Raw genomic sequence first — 18,416 nt, 5'->3', positions numbered from 1 at the left:
CGCCACATTTGTGGCCAATCAAGCCCACCTCCTTACCTGAACTGCAGATTTCCCGTGCAGTCCCGCAACACTGCCCTCGAGTTGCTCCCTCACACCGTCGCTTCTCTTGCTCCGTCCAGGAACAAGGCGGCGTCACAGGAAGTGACATCACGTCACGTGACTCCGTTTTGTTCCTGGAGAGCAAGAGAGGAGACACTGTAAGGGAGCAGCGAGAAGCCAGCCTTGTGGGACTGCGCGGGATTACAGGGACCTGCAGGTACAGTGCCTGACCGCCCGCTCTCGCCCGCAGCACCAGCAAGACCGCCCGCACCCGCAAGTTTTTTGGCGGGACCCACAGGACCCGCCTCCCAGTGCAGTCCTCTACCTGAGACCACCATTGTTGTTTATGGCAATAAATAAATATCCCCCATAGACTTTCTATAAGGCTTATCCATTGTTTTATTTTCCCCACACAGTATTAGAAGGAGTCAGGGTGTTTGGCTAGTAGATTGGGCTAGGATAACAGAGCGAGAACTCATACACGTGTCTTATATCCAGCTGCCAACAAATTATGCAAAAACGAAAAGGATGCCCCATGTGGTGAAATGCGTCGGATACGCAAATGCCCCCCCATCTCACTGACTACACACATTTAATCTACTTGATTTTCTCCTGAAGAAGCCAGCGAACTACTGGCGAAACGCGTAGAGAACATTCCTTTGAGAGAGTGATCTTCAACAGTGGACTTGGGACTTTGGTTTACATTGCGTTTTTGCACACTATTTCTATATAGCTGTGCCCTTCTCAACTGTAAGTGTATCCAGACCTCCCTCTTACCTGAACTGTGAAGATACTGCACCATTTGTGGTCTTTTTGTTTTTATAGATTTTAGAAGATATTAAAATTCTGCAGATATCCTACTGAACCTTGATGAGCCTATTTTGTCCAACAAGTATTTTTGTGTACATATTACACTATTATTGTTGTTTTTGTTTCTCCACATGTATATGCGCTCCATGGTTGTCGCATTGTCTATGCAGACTTTTAATACTAGCGTGAAACACGGTGAATAGGGACTGGTGGGTTTTCTGACCCATTAAGGTGGGGTGGGTAAGAATTTAACTCCGCTTCTGAGGATCAGCATTGAAAATCTTTTCAGCTCTGGGGTTCTTGTGATTATTCACTAACGCGGTGATTACCTGCGTGCACACCCAAGTCTAGCTGCCAAGCACCTTGTATCAACTTGGCAGAAGAGCCAACATCTTGGAAAATAATTCACTAAGTAGCCACACCTGATAGGGTGCATCTGGGTTTACAAACATCATATTTAATTAAATTGGTTTTCTATAACACATGTGCAGAACTACTCCAGCTAGACCTTTTCAAATGACATCCACAACACTGATAAAATAATCCGTGGGCTTTTTTTATATATAAACGCTAATAATCTAGATTTTTATTCGTTATTCAATTTCGTTTTATGGTTCTTCATACAGTATGTATCCATATTAACAAATCCAACACATAATGATACACGTATGGCTCTTCAATCAAATAACAGACTGCTAAACAGACAACTCTAGAATTTAGATTTTACAATTTGAAGATTTTTTTATATGTATAAGATTGGAAATAGTCAGGTATTTTAGGCAGAGAAATATGATTTTGCTTAATGGATACTGTAAAAATGCAAAAAAAATCCCCAAATTTCCCAAAATGCAAGTAATTTTGGCACAGCCTCGATACACCTGTGCTTGTCTTGTATGATCTACCTGATTAAATCAGAGCTGCATGTGGGAAACTACTCTATCCCATTCTTTGAGAGTGCGGAGAATCAGTCATCAGGTTTAATAATAGGTATGAAGCAACACTGATGATGTAATTACCAAGGAACACATATATTAATTTGGCCCAAACCTGACATTCAAAAGATCTAAGCTCATCTGGACCTCATAAGCCTCCTGAATGTCTGTAGCTAGGATTTCTTTTTTTTCTCTAAGTGTATAGGTTAAAGGAGCAAGGATATCAACTGTTTTAAGTATATATACAGTGTATATACAGCGCATAAGGGGCTTTATTGTCCCTTTGCCATTTTTAAGAGTGAATAGCTTAATGAGGACCCTGTTGAGAGTAGTCACTTATGGTGCTGCATCCACTACACTTTAGTAGGGTTATTATTGAGTTATTGATTGGCTGGGCTGTCTGCGAATGAAATATCTAGGACGCAGCCAAAGGCCTAGAAAACTCCCAACCCAGAAATTGATGGATTCCCCCTTGGTGAAATGGGTCAAGAAAGACCATTTAATCATTGGAACTGGACAGCCAAGTTGCAAAAACCCTTTGATTCACTGTTGGTTAGATTTCTTTTACATACCTCACAAAATTTCCTAAAAAAGGTGGACATCAAGGGAAGAAAGAGGGACACAGACAGGGTCTGCCCCTCCTAAACAGGAACAGGGCTCAGCCTCCATAGACTACATTAGACACTTTAAGAGCACCAGAATATGACATCATAATGTGGCGCAGATGTCAACAGAGGAGGGGGTGTCTGGGGGGCTGCCCTATTTCGCTTGCCGGTGGGCCGCTGTCAAACAGTGCCTCATACTCACCCAATCTGTAGACAGGGTCCAATTGTGTGCGGCCACCGACTGGATATTCCCAGCAACGGATATTGTGAAACTGTAACTAGCCTACGACTTGTTGACCACCATGAGAAGGAGAATGTTTACAGTCGTATTAGTTAAAGTGAACATGGATTCTTTTGTCAATCGCAACACCTTTCATTGGACCAATCTTGAGATGGAATGTGACCTTACATCTTTTTTTCCCCACAACAGCCCAAAAAAAGGTCTCAACATCAACAAAAAAACTCTTGTGATCACCATTAGGGCATCATGGGAATTGTCACTCCACAACACAAGATGTGCTATCTAAAAAAAGAGTATTCAATACAGCATTAACTATTCATAGATATTCTTTACCTTGATCCTGCCTTATCTGTAATGTGCTCACTTACAGTCTATATCTAATCCCAAGTAACAATGTATCTCACAGTGAAACATTTGAAGGAGTGGTGCGATATGGATTTCACTCTTTCCTCCTATTATCTTCTGTCAGCTTTTGATCAGCTTTTGATATAACATTAAAACAAGCCTTTCTTCTCAACCTAGGAGTGGCTTCATTAAAGGGACAGTCCCGCCATCATTTGTACGTAGATACACTCACCTCCAGTAAGCTCCAGCGCTGGATCTGGGAATGCTGCCTGCGGGGGTCTCTTGAGACCCCTGCATGCAAGTGGACCATGAAGGAGGAGGGCAGCTGCAACAGGGCTGCTTCTTCTGTGCTCGCAGGATATTTTAAGATGCATTCTTCTATGGTGGCCATGTCAAGGACATTAATCTGTCCCTAAACTCAAGCAAGCATTTTGTGATTCATTTTCAACATGTATTACTATTAGAATCTTTCAGATCTCCAGATCTGAACCAGACGCAAATATTCATGAGGAGTTTAATTCAAGCCACCATCATGATGCTCGGGCTTGGTTAGCCAACAATGTATTCTCCGAGTGCTCCGTTTCCGTACCACGTCAGGTTTTGGCTCAGTTTTGGCACGGTCAATCATCCTCTCTGCCTTTCCCCCCCCATGAGGTTTCTAAAACAAAAATATAAACCTAAAAATGTCAATATATCTTTTTTTATTACTTCTTTTAGTACCACTGTGTAGTTAGTTGCCACATAAAGCAGCCATTTTCTCTGTATTGAGCGTTATGCTATAAAGAGCCCGCAGTGACTTTGCCACTAGGGGATAAAACCAGAATCTTCACAATATTACGTAGATTGGGGAATTATATCGCCTAAACTAGGAGGGTATGCACAAATCAAATTAAATGAGATTTAACCGACTAATCCTTAGATACAGTAAGGTTCACAGTAACTATATATGAAGAATTAGGCCATCTGTGAGAACAGATGGTCAGAATGGGAGATTCTGTGTCTAACAACAGGGCTGTTGGCACCTATAGCACAGGGGTCTTCTTTAAGTTCTTATTTATTTGTGGACAAGCAATTTCCGGATGAGCAAGGGCCGAGGGTGAGCATGACAGGGTGTTATATGCTTACTGGTGCAGAGTTTTAGAAACATTATTCCCAATAGCACCGAATGCCCAAATCCTCCCAGGAAACAATTCCAATCAGGGCTTCTCCTGTGGCCGGAAGCACGTTACATACTTATATCTGCCGAATGTCCCGACATAACGATTTAAATAGAAACCAGCTACGGGTTAGATGTTGCAATGTGGGTTTTTATCAACCACCTCCGGAAACGGCACTTCCCAGATGTTCCTCGTCAGATACTGTAGTGACCTGCCTACTGTGACATTGCCTGAACACACAGCACACGTCCCCTCTTATCACAGCAATTTATCTCCCGACAGACATCACTGCCGAGCAGCAAGCAGACCACGGCAGTAGGTGCTCAATGTATTTGTATATCGAATACAACGGAGAGAAAAAAAGATCTGTCATTGTCTCTGGGATACATAGCATAGGCTGTGGTGGGGTAAACGTGATGGAAACCCCTCTACTTAATATTAAGGGGGTAGCAGAAGCATTATTAAACACTCATCCACCAGGTAAGCCTTTAGGCAAAGCCCGGGACAGAGGTGCAGAGGTCAGATCACCCCCTTCATTTTAAGTGGAGGGGTTTCCATCACATTTACCCACCACAACCTATGTTGCACCAAGGCTCAAGCAGTAAGTCAGTATCCAACCTCATGCTCGTCCCGCTGAGGATGGAGCAGCTAGCCACAGCCTTTTTAGACTGGATGTGCTGCGCATATGGAGACACTTTTATCACATCAGCCTAAAAGGTTGGGCTTCCTCGGGAGCACTGTTCTTGCACAGAGCACACGTGTCTTTTTTTCAGATTTTTTTATTTAATTTCAATAAACGGAATCGCCCAAAAATGCCATGGTGGAGCCGGGTCTCCTGAAAAGGTCCTGGCTTTTGTAGTGAGAAGGGCACGCAGGTAGCTCTTTGGAGGATCCGGCCCTCCTGCAGGCCTGTTGGCCATGGAAGGAAGGAAGGGGTCACAAATCCCTTTGGGGAGTGCGGCCCCAGAAGAAACAAAGAAAAGGACTTGGTGTCCACCGTGTTTGGCACATGGCACTTTTTTCAGGCTTCAATAATAAAAAATAAAAAAAGCTGTCCACGAGTGCATTCGTATTTCACTATTACAAGTACACAAAAACATGTTTATTTCTAACTCTCTACTAGATCCAATTCCTCTACTAGATTCTAAGCTCACAAGAACACACATGCAAACATATTAACATACTAAAACGGTAACATACTGACACACACACAAACATACTTACCCACATACTAACAAACACAGTAACATACTAACATACTTACTAACACTAACACACAAACAGTAACATGCTTATACACATGAACATACTTACCCGCATACTAACACACACAGTAACATACTAACATACTTACTAACACTCAAAGAGTAACATGCTTACCCACATACTAACTGTACTCTTATCTTTTGGTACACATGAAAACATCATGTTTCCTGATAGGAACAATCTTTTTTAGCATGATTAACCCAGTGTTGCATAAACAAGTATATCGGTGCTCTTCTACTTTGCAACACATTTAGAGTCTAGGTACTCTGTGTGGTACTTACAACTATCTGTCTTTCCATTTTCTGACACGCTTAGAGATAGTGGCCTAAATACATAGCAAATGTGTAATATATGGACACCTAGGGAGCGATCCCGACCGCACTGTAATATGTTACCGTGTATCATTCATATTCTGCATAAGGCTGTGCCCTCAAAAACGCACCCTGACCTTTATGAAAGGGTTAACTCCTGCTGTGGCTACACTATGGAGGATTAATTATTACAAACAAGTAAAAGACTACTGAGGCCAGCTGTGTAGTTACGTAGGCTGTCGTTCATAACAAGCAGTTCTGGAGGAAAGATCTAAATGTGGTGCAATCACCATGGAATCCAGCGCTGCGTTCCAGCCGGCTGCTCCTCAGTTTGCCCCAGAACTGCTTAAAATGCTCAATACGGGCCGATGAATCTGACATTGTCAGGGCAGGAGTAACACCAGCAGTTCTGCCAGGAGCCTTCACGAGAGATGCAGTCGACCGCCTTGTCATGAATACCTAACGTTACGAAAGCTGGACCTCTAAGTAATAGCAAAATAGAGCTTCAGGTAACCGCATCATTCTGACATTTAGTAAAAACTAGGATTTTCAAAAAAAAATCTAGGATGATGACCATCCGTCTTGTAAATCTGTGCCTTTCAGAGCCGCAGTGATTTAAGGTAGAGTTCCACCTAATACCTGAAGTGACAGTATAAAGTCACCAGCTAAGAATGCACAAAGTACTCAGCAAGTCATTAATACGCATTATTTGGCTGTATAGATAAATAAATGGGGTAACATACGCATTGTACCACCGCCAGCCCCCCCTTCCCCGACACCCCCAGTTCACCCCAGTTTTGGCTGTCTGAAGGGTATACTTTCTACGCATGCACACAGGGGTCTTGTTACACCTCTTGCATGAGCCAATGCTGGAGCTGGCTGGAGGTTTACTGCGCATGAGCAGATCCGTTCTAACAAATGCAATTCCTGGAGCCAAAGAGACAAACTAACATTCAGCTTTGGGGTGGAATAGCCCCATCCCAATCATGTCTGTGATCATTTGGCTCCCATAGTTTAAGGTTCATTGTCCACTTGAACCGAATCATATCTACATCCCTAAAACACAAAGGGTCATGAGTCCTGAGAAGGTTACTGTCTCCTGTGTGCTTCACAACTCTCATAACACTCAGCCAACATCTTCCATATTGTCATCCATAAGGGCTATAGTGTCTGTATTTGGCTATCTATGACATAAGTGTTGCAGGATGTCAGTGTGTCCTCTAGAACACGCCATTTTATCGCAGGCCCCTGCGTCGCTCTGGAAAGGGGGCATCCACATGTCAAACTTTCTAGAGCCCTGACAAATCCAGGTCATCTCAAAAGAAGAGAAGCTGCCCTCCAGGAGCCAGTCTGCCCGGGCACGGGGGGTATATACACGTCGCGCGTGCAAGGACACGCAGTTATAGAAAGCAGGGCATGTTGTAAATGTTACGGGCTAACACTATAGCTTGCGCTGGCTACTGTTACTGGTTTCATTCGGTAGCCACGTTGCCGTTTGTTGAGTAGGATTATTGAGGAATCCATAACTGTCATGCGGGTGCAAGTTTGCGGGGTATCAATAATTAACGCACTACAAACTTTTAGTTGCAGATATACTGGCATTAAAGGGCAGCTGTAACCCTTCGAATGCTACAGGGGCAAGCAAACAGATGCAGACTCCTATCTGAAGAACCGGTAATAGATGTTTTTTTTAGCCCCGGCACTTCAGCAACTGACACTACCAGTTTGGTGAAGTTGTTTGGAAGTTAAATCGTTTAGGGTGGAGGAGGAAATAATTGATTATCCCAGAAAAGGAATTCTTACCTTTAATATGTATCTACACCATTTTATTCCATCCCAGCCGCTCTAACATACAGCAGCCTAAAGGTCATGTATGGCAATCACATTGCAGAATGGAACCCGGCAGCTACCTTTTTGGCCCCACAGCTCACAGACCAGGGTTATTATTAATAATATTTATAATAATATTTTATTTATCCAGCGCCAGCAATCTACTCAGCGCTCCTTACAGTCCATACATTCAAAGGGTCGATGCGTTAGGAATAGAATCATAATAAAGATACAATGTATCGGACACAAGGCAACACAAAGAAGAAATGTGTACGGAACATTAGCCCAAAGCCACGGAAAGCGCAGGAGTGAGAGGACACGGTCCCTTGGATTGACCTCTTAATACCCTTACCTGGTCTATAGGCAGCTGCACTGCATCGCTAAGAGGAAGAAGCAGTGTGGATCCAGTGGTACTAGTAGCCATGGCAATGCCTCAGAGGATGGAAGGATGAGGAAGATGAGGATGGAGCCGATGTGGCTTTCTTCCTGCTCTCCTTGTAAATCCAAGAGCGAAGGAGGCGGACAGGACCTTGATTCCCTAAAAAAGATGTGCAGCCTGCTCCGGCGCACCAACTAACACAACCTGTCCCAAAATAACCAAAGGGAATTAGGCGATCCCTCAATAAATCCAAGACCCTACAAGGAATGGAGATGGAAAGGAATGCTGGCACTTGGTTTCACATGATTCGGAACGGCGTCGATGTCTCCGGGGCGAGGATACATCGGTTTCTCCATGCAGTGAAACCACAAAGAGCAAGCCTGCCACCGCTCAGTGCACTGAATGCAGAATGACAGCCAGGGAGGGAGGAGAAGGGAGGACTGGGCTGGGGAAGCTCAAACACTCATGTATGGAAGCCTGCAGAGCACATACTTAGTGCTCTCATTCTCAAAATCACTGCCTGCCTTAGTCTGCCTCAGCATCACCTCCCTGCCGGGTGCCAGCGGAACGGGAAAAAGCTGCAGATGGGCTTCATTGTTTCAGTTCTGTATAGAATGCAGGTCATGTGAAATGTTTCCCAAGAAGAAATGCTTCTAGGTGGAATATATTTACCAGTGTCATAAAAATAACGACGCTAAAACATAAGTATGACATATAAAATATGCCCGAGTGACATCTTTACTAGCCCACAATGCGCTGTATAGGCACACGAGCCACATAGGGTTGCCCGGTTCTTTCCAGGACACACGTATGGTTCGAGTGTTGTTAACCAGATCATGGAAAGTGCTGCCCCACAGTGTGTAGGATGTATTAACTCTTTATACTATTTAATCATTTATACATTACAATGTGTAAAATGTATACTGTAGACATCCTGGGAAAAATGGCTAACCCATAACCTGGGCTGCCTTTACCAAGGGGAAAAGGACCAGGTGTAGCCCCCGGGACCCTGGATCCTTCCAAAATAATTTCATAAATATAAAGTGGCCACACCCTCAGCGGTGGGCAATAAATGTCACTGCCAAGAATCTTAAGCATGGTCCTTTAGAACAATAAGGCCGAGGAACACTAATTTGTGGAGTTTATTTATGTAATTTATGTAATTAACATTTATTTAAAAATAAAGCCTAGCTCCTATTGGAACCCTTTCAGGCGTTTATTCTGCTGGCCCGAACTGACCAGCCTAAACACCCACAAACGTTGGCTTCCTCGCCCGGCCCAGCTAAGCCAGGTTCTGCAGACAATATTCTCAGTTCCAGGCAGGTAACACAGGTGACCTCTCCTTTACCAGGGAGCGCAGGACATCTGCTAGACCCCCTGGAACTCTTCTGCACGTCGGCACTGGAGTGGGCTGCTGAGTATATTGTGTCTGCACAGCGGTGAGAAGGACATCAGGTTGGCCAAACACATATCCTGCAAGCCAAGGGGCCGGGGTGTATGGGGGGGATCCCTCCATGCATTTGCATGACCTGGTCATTAATCCCTAGATGACAATTGACGTGCCAGGCATACGTGCAATTTGTGACTGTTTACATGCCTGGCCTGTCATTGGCTTACATGAGCGTCTTCCTTAAGCCACTGTTGCTGTATTGAGGCATTCTGCAACACCAATAAAAAAAAATGGAGCAATCGCATATTCAATATGGCGGCACCTGTCTGCAGTAATGAGTTTACTCAACCTGTGTTACTGAATGCCTTGGGAAAAAACACACAAAAAAACTCCACGGCACTGTTTGATCGCACCAGAGAGTGTTCACAAGTGCCATAGTGTATGGCAGGGGTGTCCAACCTGAGGCCCTCCAGCTGCTGAAGGACTACATCTCCCATACTCCTCTGCCAGCCACTTAGCTGAAAGAGCATTATGGGAGATGTAGTCCTGCAGCACCTGGAGGGCCGCAGGTTGGACACCCCTGGTGTAAGGCGTGCTGCCTCTCACAAGATGGCAGCGCCTAGTAAAAGTAAAAGAGTTCCCAGAGGGTCTGTCCAGACAGCTGAGCACCTCCTGGATGTTAATTACAGGTACTGCAATCAACCATGCTAGTCAATGGAGCCCAGCTTACTATATGATTAGTAAAATATAAAAACATATGAAATAAAAAAATAATGCTCAAGTGATGTCACCCAGACATCATAAAGGGAAACAAAAGAAAAGAAATGTCCACAAAAATGTGAAAAAATAAAATAATGAAAAAATAAAATGTGAGCAAGTTCTAAAATTGGTACTAGATCTTCCCACAAATCCTGGCACAGAAAGTGTTAAAATACCAGCATGTGAAAGTCAGCATGTCGGAGTCTACTTTTTGAGGGGGTAAATTAAATTGGTTGATATAAAAAATGTACATCTCTCAAATTTGACATTTTAGCCTCCGGACAACATGACAAACCCGTGCATGGTGGTATCACTTTACTCAGGGGATGTTGCTGAACACATATTTGGGTGATGTTTGGAAGTGACATATACCAGGAGCTGTAAATATATACCTGAAGTATAATTGGGGGGGTGAAGGCTGTTGTTTAAAACTAGTGCATGGAAAGAGTTAAATTACTAGCATTTGAAATACCTTGGGGTGTCCAGGTGGGTAAATTGAAGTGGCCTTCTTCAAATATGTTCCAAATGGGGGCAGGCTTACAAGGTTTAAAACAATTTGGTTTTGACAATATGCTACTTGTAGTTATTGACCTATGACTTGCAAAAAAGCAAAAAAAAATAAAAACATTGGTTATTTCTAAACTCAAATAGTAGAATCTATTTAGTAGTTTGTTTTCTTTATTAGCCTTTGTAGAAGAGTAAGCTCAGTCCTTAAGGGGTTAAGACGGCCCTGCTTAGAACTAAAAGAATGTGAATAATTCCATTTCTGTGAATCCTAAAATTTGCCTTTTATAATTAATTAAAGCAATATCGCTGAGTTAAACCCTGCAGAGCCAACCCATCAAATAAGATATAGCTAATAGCCAAACACTCTCTTTTTTGGGGACATCCACCTCGTCCTGATAATTCCTTTTATCAATTACTTTCACCCCAGTGGCTTCAGAACGAAGAGTGAGTAAAATTAAAAGCAGACCAGGGCGTTATTACATGTCAGCCCACAAATCGCACATCATCCCCGGAAAACAAGTATAATCTAGAAGTAAACGTGAAAAAAGTGTTGGCTCTAAATTAAGTAATCTAATTTCCTAAAGTTTGTGTAGGGGGAGAAAAAGAGAGAAATGTTTCTGTCTAACAAGGTACACTGCTAGGTCTTCTGAGGAATGACATATATATAAGTCAATTAAAGGTAAGAGGTTCCTGTTCATGCTTGCGAATCTACATAGAATCTCAACAACAAAGGCTTCTATCAATCCTTCAGCTAAATGTGGCGACTTAATCCGTGATCATAGAGTGCAGAGCAGGACATTTTCACGTCTCCTCCTCGGAGACGTTTTGGCACATCGTTTAATGCTAACATAGTTCTCGTTAAAGGTTAGTCCGTGGTCACAGAATATTACACACGTAGCTATGACTGAGGTTCGCCAGTTGTATGGAAAGCAGTTACCATGGTGCAGAGTTTAAATTAATGTCTATTATCGTATTATTATGGATGGATGGATGTTGGGAAACAATGAGTTTAGTCATCTGCTGTCCATTATTGGAGGCTTACAGGAGACCTTCACAGCTTTAAACACAGCGGAGATCGTTTGTTAAAGCCGCCTATAGCATGTCTTTGGGGGTTTTTCCTAATTAATGTAATAGTTTTGGCGATACTTAATCTAAAACTTTTCCTGTGGCAGGATCTCACAGAACCAGCATTATCTAAGCAATATCCTCTCTTGAAGTTCTCACCTTTCTCCTCACCCGTCTTGGCTGAGTGAACCAATCTGCAATGTAAAGAAGGTGAGCGATAAGAGGACACAGAAAGAATAATCATATGTGATCATTCAGTTATATATATGTCATATCACATAGAAGTAAATGACGGGATCTGGGGACGCGTCACATAGATCGGACACATTATATGAGTGGATTCTGTACTAGTAGCAGAGGCCTCTCACCAGCACGGTCTACCAAACCTATGAGGCCTGTCAGATCAGAATGCACAGCCGCCGGAGGTCTGTCACACCAATAGAGCGCACCGTATCGGTGAGATTAGCCCCGTAGGATCACTGGGGATGGAAGAATATTCCAGATTGTGTGATAGTTTGACAGGGTCCTCCTTATCTATTGTTTCTGTCCAAGTTGTTCTATGATGCACTACTTGTTATGTCCACGTGTGCTTCGCTCGTAATATCACCCCAGGGAAATCCATTCATAAATTCCTGGAAAAAAGACTTCCATGGAAAAGAAATTGAGTAAAACTCACTGAAAAAGGGCAGTTGGTTCTTTTGTGCCTTCACGATATGCTTCCGTGTCACAAACAAACTGTCATGTTAGTGGCACAGCAACGAAAGCTGTCATATCAGCAGGGGTTTATAAAAATAGTGCGCGGCCGAGCCAAGTGCTGATATCATAAAGCAAGAGGAACAAGGTCGCCTCGGCCTACTCTATCATCAGCACAATGTGGGACTTCTGCTTGTTAAGTGACACCAAACAATATGTCAAATTACATTACGTTACATTGTATTTATAGAACACCAGAAAATTCCAAAGAGCTCTTATACTGGAAAGTTAACAAAAACATTAAAAATACAGAAATGACAATAACATAACACATACGATGATAAGGACGGCAAACCTATGGCACGCGTGCCACAAAAGGCATCCAAAGCCTGTGTTGTGGCACACGGCCAGGTTACCGCCTGGCAATAATGGCAACGCAAGGTCAGTACATACTTGCAAGGTCAGTACATACTCGCAAGGTCAGTACATACTCGCAAGGTCAGTACATACTCGGTTTCACTGCTCTGTCAAGAAGTGTGCCACCTATTGATGCTGAACGCTGGAATATGATGTCATGTCCCGGCGGTCAACACTGAAGCCGCGTAAGACAGTGATGGAGCACTGAAGCAAAGGTCTGTAGGAAGAGACTTTATGCTCCCACCACAGGTATTAGGAAAGGTAAGAGATGGGGAGAAAGGTGAGAGACAGTTAGTAAGAAAAAGGAGAGATCAAGAGTAAGATATAGGGGAGAGCTAAAGAGGAGAGAGAAAGGGGAGAGGGGGGGAGATGATAGAGAGAAGGACGATTATGAGGAGAGATGGGGAGAACCGGGAGACATAGTGGAAGTCACCAAACACCTTGCACCAATCTTTTTTAATACCCACAAGGGTAGGCCCACAAGTTCCCGGGTATGGATATATTGCTCTCAAAGCATTTATTTACATGAAAGCAGCTGGTTAACACCGTGATTACCATCACCACTAGAACAATGTCAGTAATGTATGGGTTTATCACAATAGTGTTTCATCTTCGCTAAATGCTTTTACAAGAACACGCAAACATGGTTGTATTGATTATTTTAGGTGGATTAGTGGACTTTGCGCCTCAAGACTGTGCAAGAAATAGATATAAATTATTTCTCTTGTAAAGGTTACACAACACCGTACACTACAAAATGAAAAATGCACCAGTACGTCAAAGCGACAGTGCGGAGACCAGGAAATAACCAAACATGCCGGATATTCCAACAATTTGTCAAGCTTGAGCTGTTATCTGCACTAATGCCCTGCTCCATGAGCCAAAAAGTAATGGCGCCACCTGCTGGATAGAACCAATTAATAGCGACGGCGTTTAAAGGCGGAGGCGAATGAGTTTCTGGTACAAAATGGGCCAAAGAACAAGTTAACGTTCTGTCTTAATTTTCACAGTTACATTACCTGATTCATAATAATAATAATAATAATAATAATAATAGAGAAAATAACATTCTCCCTGAAAGTAAGAACAACAGAGATATGCAAAATATTAATGAAGGGCATTTTTTATTGTATTGCAAGTTTAATTTTTGTGCAGCCTCTCCAAAAACAATATCTTGGGACTTTGTAGGACCCCTAAATGAATCATAAAGCGTGGGTTTCCAGCATTTGCTTGTCCATTTTGATAGGATTAATATGGGCTACAAGAGCATCCGGCGTCAACAGTGGAATATGGAAAAGGAATACTTTAAAAATAATAAAATAATAATCATAAATAATTAAATAATTCTTAGAATTAATAAAACAATAGTTGGTTATAAGGACTGATGGCTCTCCCCACATCACAGAGGCGACCTAGGACTAATAAACCAGTGTGGGAATTAGGAGGTATGGGGAAGCGATCGGACATTAAAGTTTTATTCGACGATTAGAAATGTTAAGAACTCAGATGGAATTTATTAAATGAAACCTTATATAAATAAGAATAGCATCAGATAAGAGAAATATTTTTTAAAAGAATACGGGAAGGCTGAATAATGGGACATGAAAATTGTGTCTCCCACAGTAGATGTGTAGAATGAAGAACTTAATAGTGAAAAAGAAATTTAAGGTGGATACTATAATCCCACAGCCATAGATATCATAGAAATGCTATTAAAGGTTAGGATCCGACAGTAAAACTTTGGGAGCCTGTGCCACATGCTCTAACACTGCTTGTATGGCGAGTCCACCCGTGTACTTGGCATGGTGACAGCACGGGCGTGTTTCTGTTTGACTAGCAATGATGCAGATTGAGGTTAGAAGGCAGGTAAAGGAATTGCACTTGTATCGCAGTGTATGAATGATTGAGGATCAAAGTTAATGCGGGTTGGCAAAAAAGGTGGGTAATGTAAATATTGGACCCTTGACGGATAGAGAGGTAATCAGTGATGACAAAGGAAAAAGCTAACATGCCAAATAATTCCTTTTCCTCTTCTTACACGAATAAAGCGCCAATCGTAGACCATTCTCAGAATTCATTCTTGCTCATACGTGGCTCACTCGAGAAGAAGTCAAAGGGCAACTGGAAACATGTGAGATTAATAAAACACATAAGACATATACCGTATTGGCTCGGATATAGGCCGCCCCCGTATATAGGCCGCACCCTAAAAGTTTGGTGCTTTTTTAAAGAAAAAGTTTTTTTCTTTAAAAAAGCACCAAAAAAACATGCTGCCACTCTGTCTCCCCCCCCCCGAGATATGCTGCCACTCTGTCTCCCCCCCCCGAGATATGCTGCCACTCTGTCTCTCCCCCCGAGATATGCTGCCACTGTCCTCCTCCCCCCTCGAGATATGCTGCCACTCTGCCCCCCCCCCCCGACTTACCAGAGGAGACTCCCGGGTGTCTAGCGGGGCCGGCGGGGGACATCTACGCGTAGATGTCCCCCGCCGGCCCCGCAAGACACCCGGGAGTCTGCTCTGGTAAGTCTTGGGGGCAGAGGTAAAACACATCGTGCGGACGGTCACCGGCTGCGGCGATGCGTGTAAACAACCTCCGCAGCCGGTGACCATCCGCACGATGCGCTTAGACAACCTCCCGTGCCGCCCCCCCCCCCCCCCGTGGAAAGTGCTGGCAGGGAAGGCTGTCTAAGCGTATCGGGGAGTAGGATGCAGGACCCCTGCACCGCTGCAGGGGATCTGTATCCTAACCCCGCTGCCTGCCCGGCGCCCGGGACTGCATGTCCCGGGCGTCGGGCGCTAGACCCCGAATATAGGCCGCACCCCCACTTTAAAGACTTAAAGTGGGGGAAAAAGTGAGGCCTATATTCGAGCCAATACTGTAACTGAAGACCTGCTTACTCAATCCCATTATCCTGCCAAAAGAAACGCTGGACCCCTACCATGAGGTAAGTAGAAATTTAGATCTGGGTAAGCTGCAGCATTGAAGTAAATGCGATACAGCCTCGGAAATGATTGTATGATTCTGCAAACCTTAATACCACTTTCTATGTTTCAGTAGGTAAAGGCAGACATTGATTGTAAGTTTTTTATATGATCTGTTTTTCTTCATGTGTTCAGTAGCTTCCCAGGTGTGGTCATTGTACGGACGCTTTGTCTACCTTTGGCCCCAAGTCAACGGTCCTGCATGGACAACCACAGAAAATAAAGCAATGACTGCTCGTAAATAACTATATAAAACCGCCATCTCGCCTCTTCAATATGTAAAAGTGGCATCTCGCTTCAAATTGCCCTACGGTCAAACCTGTTGCTAATCGGCCCCTGGATGGAAGAGATGAAAAGCTGAGCACACAATGAATCTGCGTGAGCAAACAACTGTAGCGTAATTAACAAAGCGGATGTAATGGAAAGTATGGATGTCACGACTAATGAGCCCAGCGGGAAAACATCTGACTCTGCATAGTAACCGGCGTGAGGACTGTCATGTAACCTTTTCCTAGCTCTGCTCTCCACCTGTTATACTGAGTATTTTCTAATGTGCAATAGTGTTATGGGGAATCCAGCCCTATGAATGGGCCGAAGGGCCGAATGGTACTTATCTGCCGACGCATTCTATGTTTCTTTTTCAGGCCTGCATCTATGAAAACGCATTAACCATTAGTTACAAACTGTTTGCAGGTAACGTCTCCATACCTGTAGAGGATTAGTTTACACCAGATTACTGCATTTATTTAAATATGTCACATACTTCCTATAGCTCGAGAACGGGGGTGAAATAGACATTTCAGATGCCCGATGTGTTGATGCTGCTATTTATATAGGATGTGCCTTTTTTTTTGCCCATTATAGATTGACCCCTTTTTGATTGTCCATGAATTTGTCACCAAGACTAGTCCACCCTGTTAGTGAGTTCCTTAATCACTCTCAGACATTACAACGTATTACTGAACCTTTTCCTCGTTTGTGATAGTTGTGCATGGAAAGTTATTAATTAAATTTGATTTTATAAAGATGGAGCTATAATCCTTCCCAGGGTAGGTCTTCGACCAACTTGCACCCCAGTCAAGAAGCACCTCTGTCCCCCCAGCATGCATGCCATGACTTATTTTTACATTTAGAATGCCAATAAAGTAAGAGACATCTTGTGCATGGTGGGGGCATCCGTTGTAGCCCTTGAAGATGCCAGACCTACTTTTATTGGTTTCATTTATTTGAAGTGACATCCAGCGTCCTCCAGGTTCTAGGTCAATGGGTGACGTTCCCAGGTATCATAGCCACCATTCGTCGATAATATACCATCGCTTGGTATGGTGATAAGAATAGAGCTTTTATTTATTGGTAACCACCATTGTTCCTGTGATCAAATGTATTTCTTGCTTTTATATATAGATTTTTTTTTATTGACAGGCATGTATTTAAGAAAATATAACATTCAACACTGTAGAAATGCAAAGTCTAAAAGCAATTATTTGGTTATTTAAATTATTTTGAATAATTATGGCAACCTTATAAGGAAGAGAGGAAGTCGATGGATGTGGGTCTCAGAAACAGATAACTGAGTAGGGTGCTAATGTTGTCCTTCACATTTGATTTCCAGAAAAAGATTTACTTTCTGCTAAAAATTGTGAAAGAAATTAGAAAAAAAACTAGTAAAGAATTCCCCGATACTAAACAGGACATAACCCGCCAAGCCGGTCTCATAAATACTAGATCCCCCTGAAAACTTCTAGATGATAGACTGATAAGAGATATGTGTATTTGCCAAAAATGTTGCCAAACCAGTACTGACTGAGGAGAAAATAAATTTTACATGCAGAACATGTATACATTACAGGGCTAGTCCTAGATCAAATGATTGTGCTTTGCCTTACTGTTTTATCAAAACATCTTTGTGGCTTTTAGGGTTGTAGAACATTGTGATAAACTCAAACCCAGCAAACATTCTGAGCTCCTAGAAAAGAGAGACATCAGGTAGACTGGGAATTGTGGTTCCAAAAGGTGATCAGCGCCTAGTAAAGCTGCCCAGTGGCTTCTACTAATTAAGTCCTGTTTCTAGAAGGATATGCCACTCACTCAGAGGGGCAGGAGAATAGGGCAACAAAGAGGGACTTTGTCTGCTAAAGCGGGGCAACTGCGAGGCATGCATCATCTTCTCACATTCCTCGCCCTCTCCTTCATATCTACCGTATGTTCCTTTTAATTAAACATTTTTTTAATGAAGAGACTTCCAAAATTATTTGGAATTATATTTTAAGAATATGTTTTTTTCAAAAATATTTTAGAGCGACTTAACAACCATGCAAAAAAAAAAAAAAAAGAAGAAGCATCAAGTCTGTTTTAATGAAAGTTTAGTGATCATGCTTGGCTTATATAGTATAAGACTAGTAGCAGTTGGTTTATTTATTATGAATATGTAATTTCCAACAGACTTAAATCCTGAAAATGGATGAATGTGCTGTTTTTGTGATAGCAGCCATAGAATGTCCTAACTGTCCAACAGCCACTCAGATGATGAGTTTTGATGCTGCTAGTGTTGCAGTAAATGGCCGATTAATGTTTCCTGTGCTAGCATTGACATGTTAACATTTATCAAGTTAAAACAGAATCAAATTAACATATGTGTATCATTTACTACAGCATTAGTATGCATTATTTAATTTAAGAGGCAAATA

At 42.8% G+C, this 18,416-nt stretch overlaps 1 protein-coding gene across 1 annotated transcript in view; it reads right to left on the bottom strand.

Moving 5' to 3' along the window:
- LOC149288374 (membrane-bound glycerophospholipid O-acyltransferase 2-like) overlaps positions 1-7,960 on the bottom strand; it is a 64,272-nt gene extending 56,312 nt beyond the window's left edge. The window contains exon 1 of the mRNA XM_089491902.1: positions 7,889-7,960. Coding sequence (XP_089348028.1) covers positions 7,889-7,960 — 72 coding nt within the window. The remainder of the gene's footprint in view (positions 1-7,888) is intronic.
- Between the last annotated feature and the right edge of the window lie 10,456 nt (positions 7,961-18,416).

Source organism: Sceloporus occidentalis, unplaced genomic scaffold (genome assembly GCF_023333645.1).
Source record: "Sceloporus occidentalis isolate IW3139 unplaced genomic scaffold, rSceOcc1.0.p SCAF_52, whole genome shotgun sequence".
Taxonomy (NCBI): domain Eukaryota; kingdom Metazoa; phylum Chordata; class Lepidosauria; order Squamata; family Phrynosomatidae; genus Sceloporus; species Sceloporus occidentalis.
This window is presented reverse-complemented; position numbering and strand designations above follow the sequence as displayed.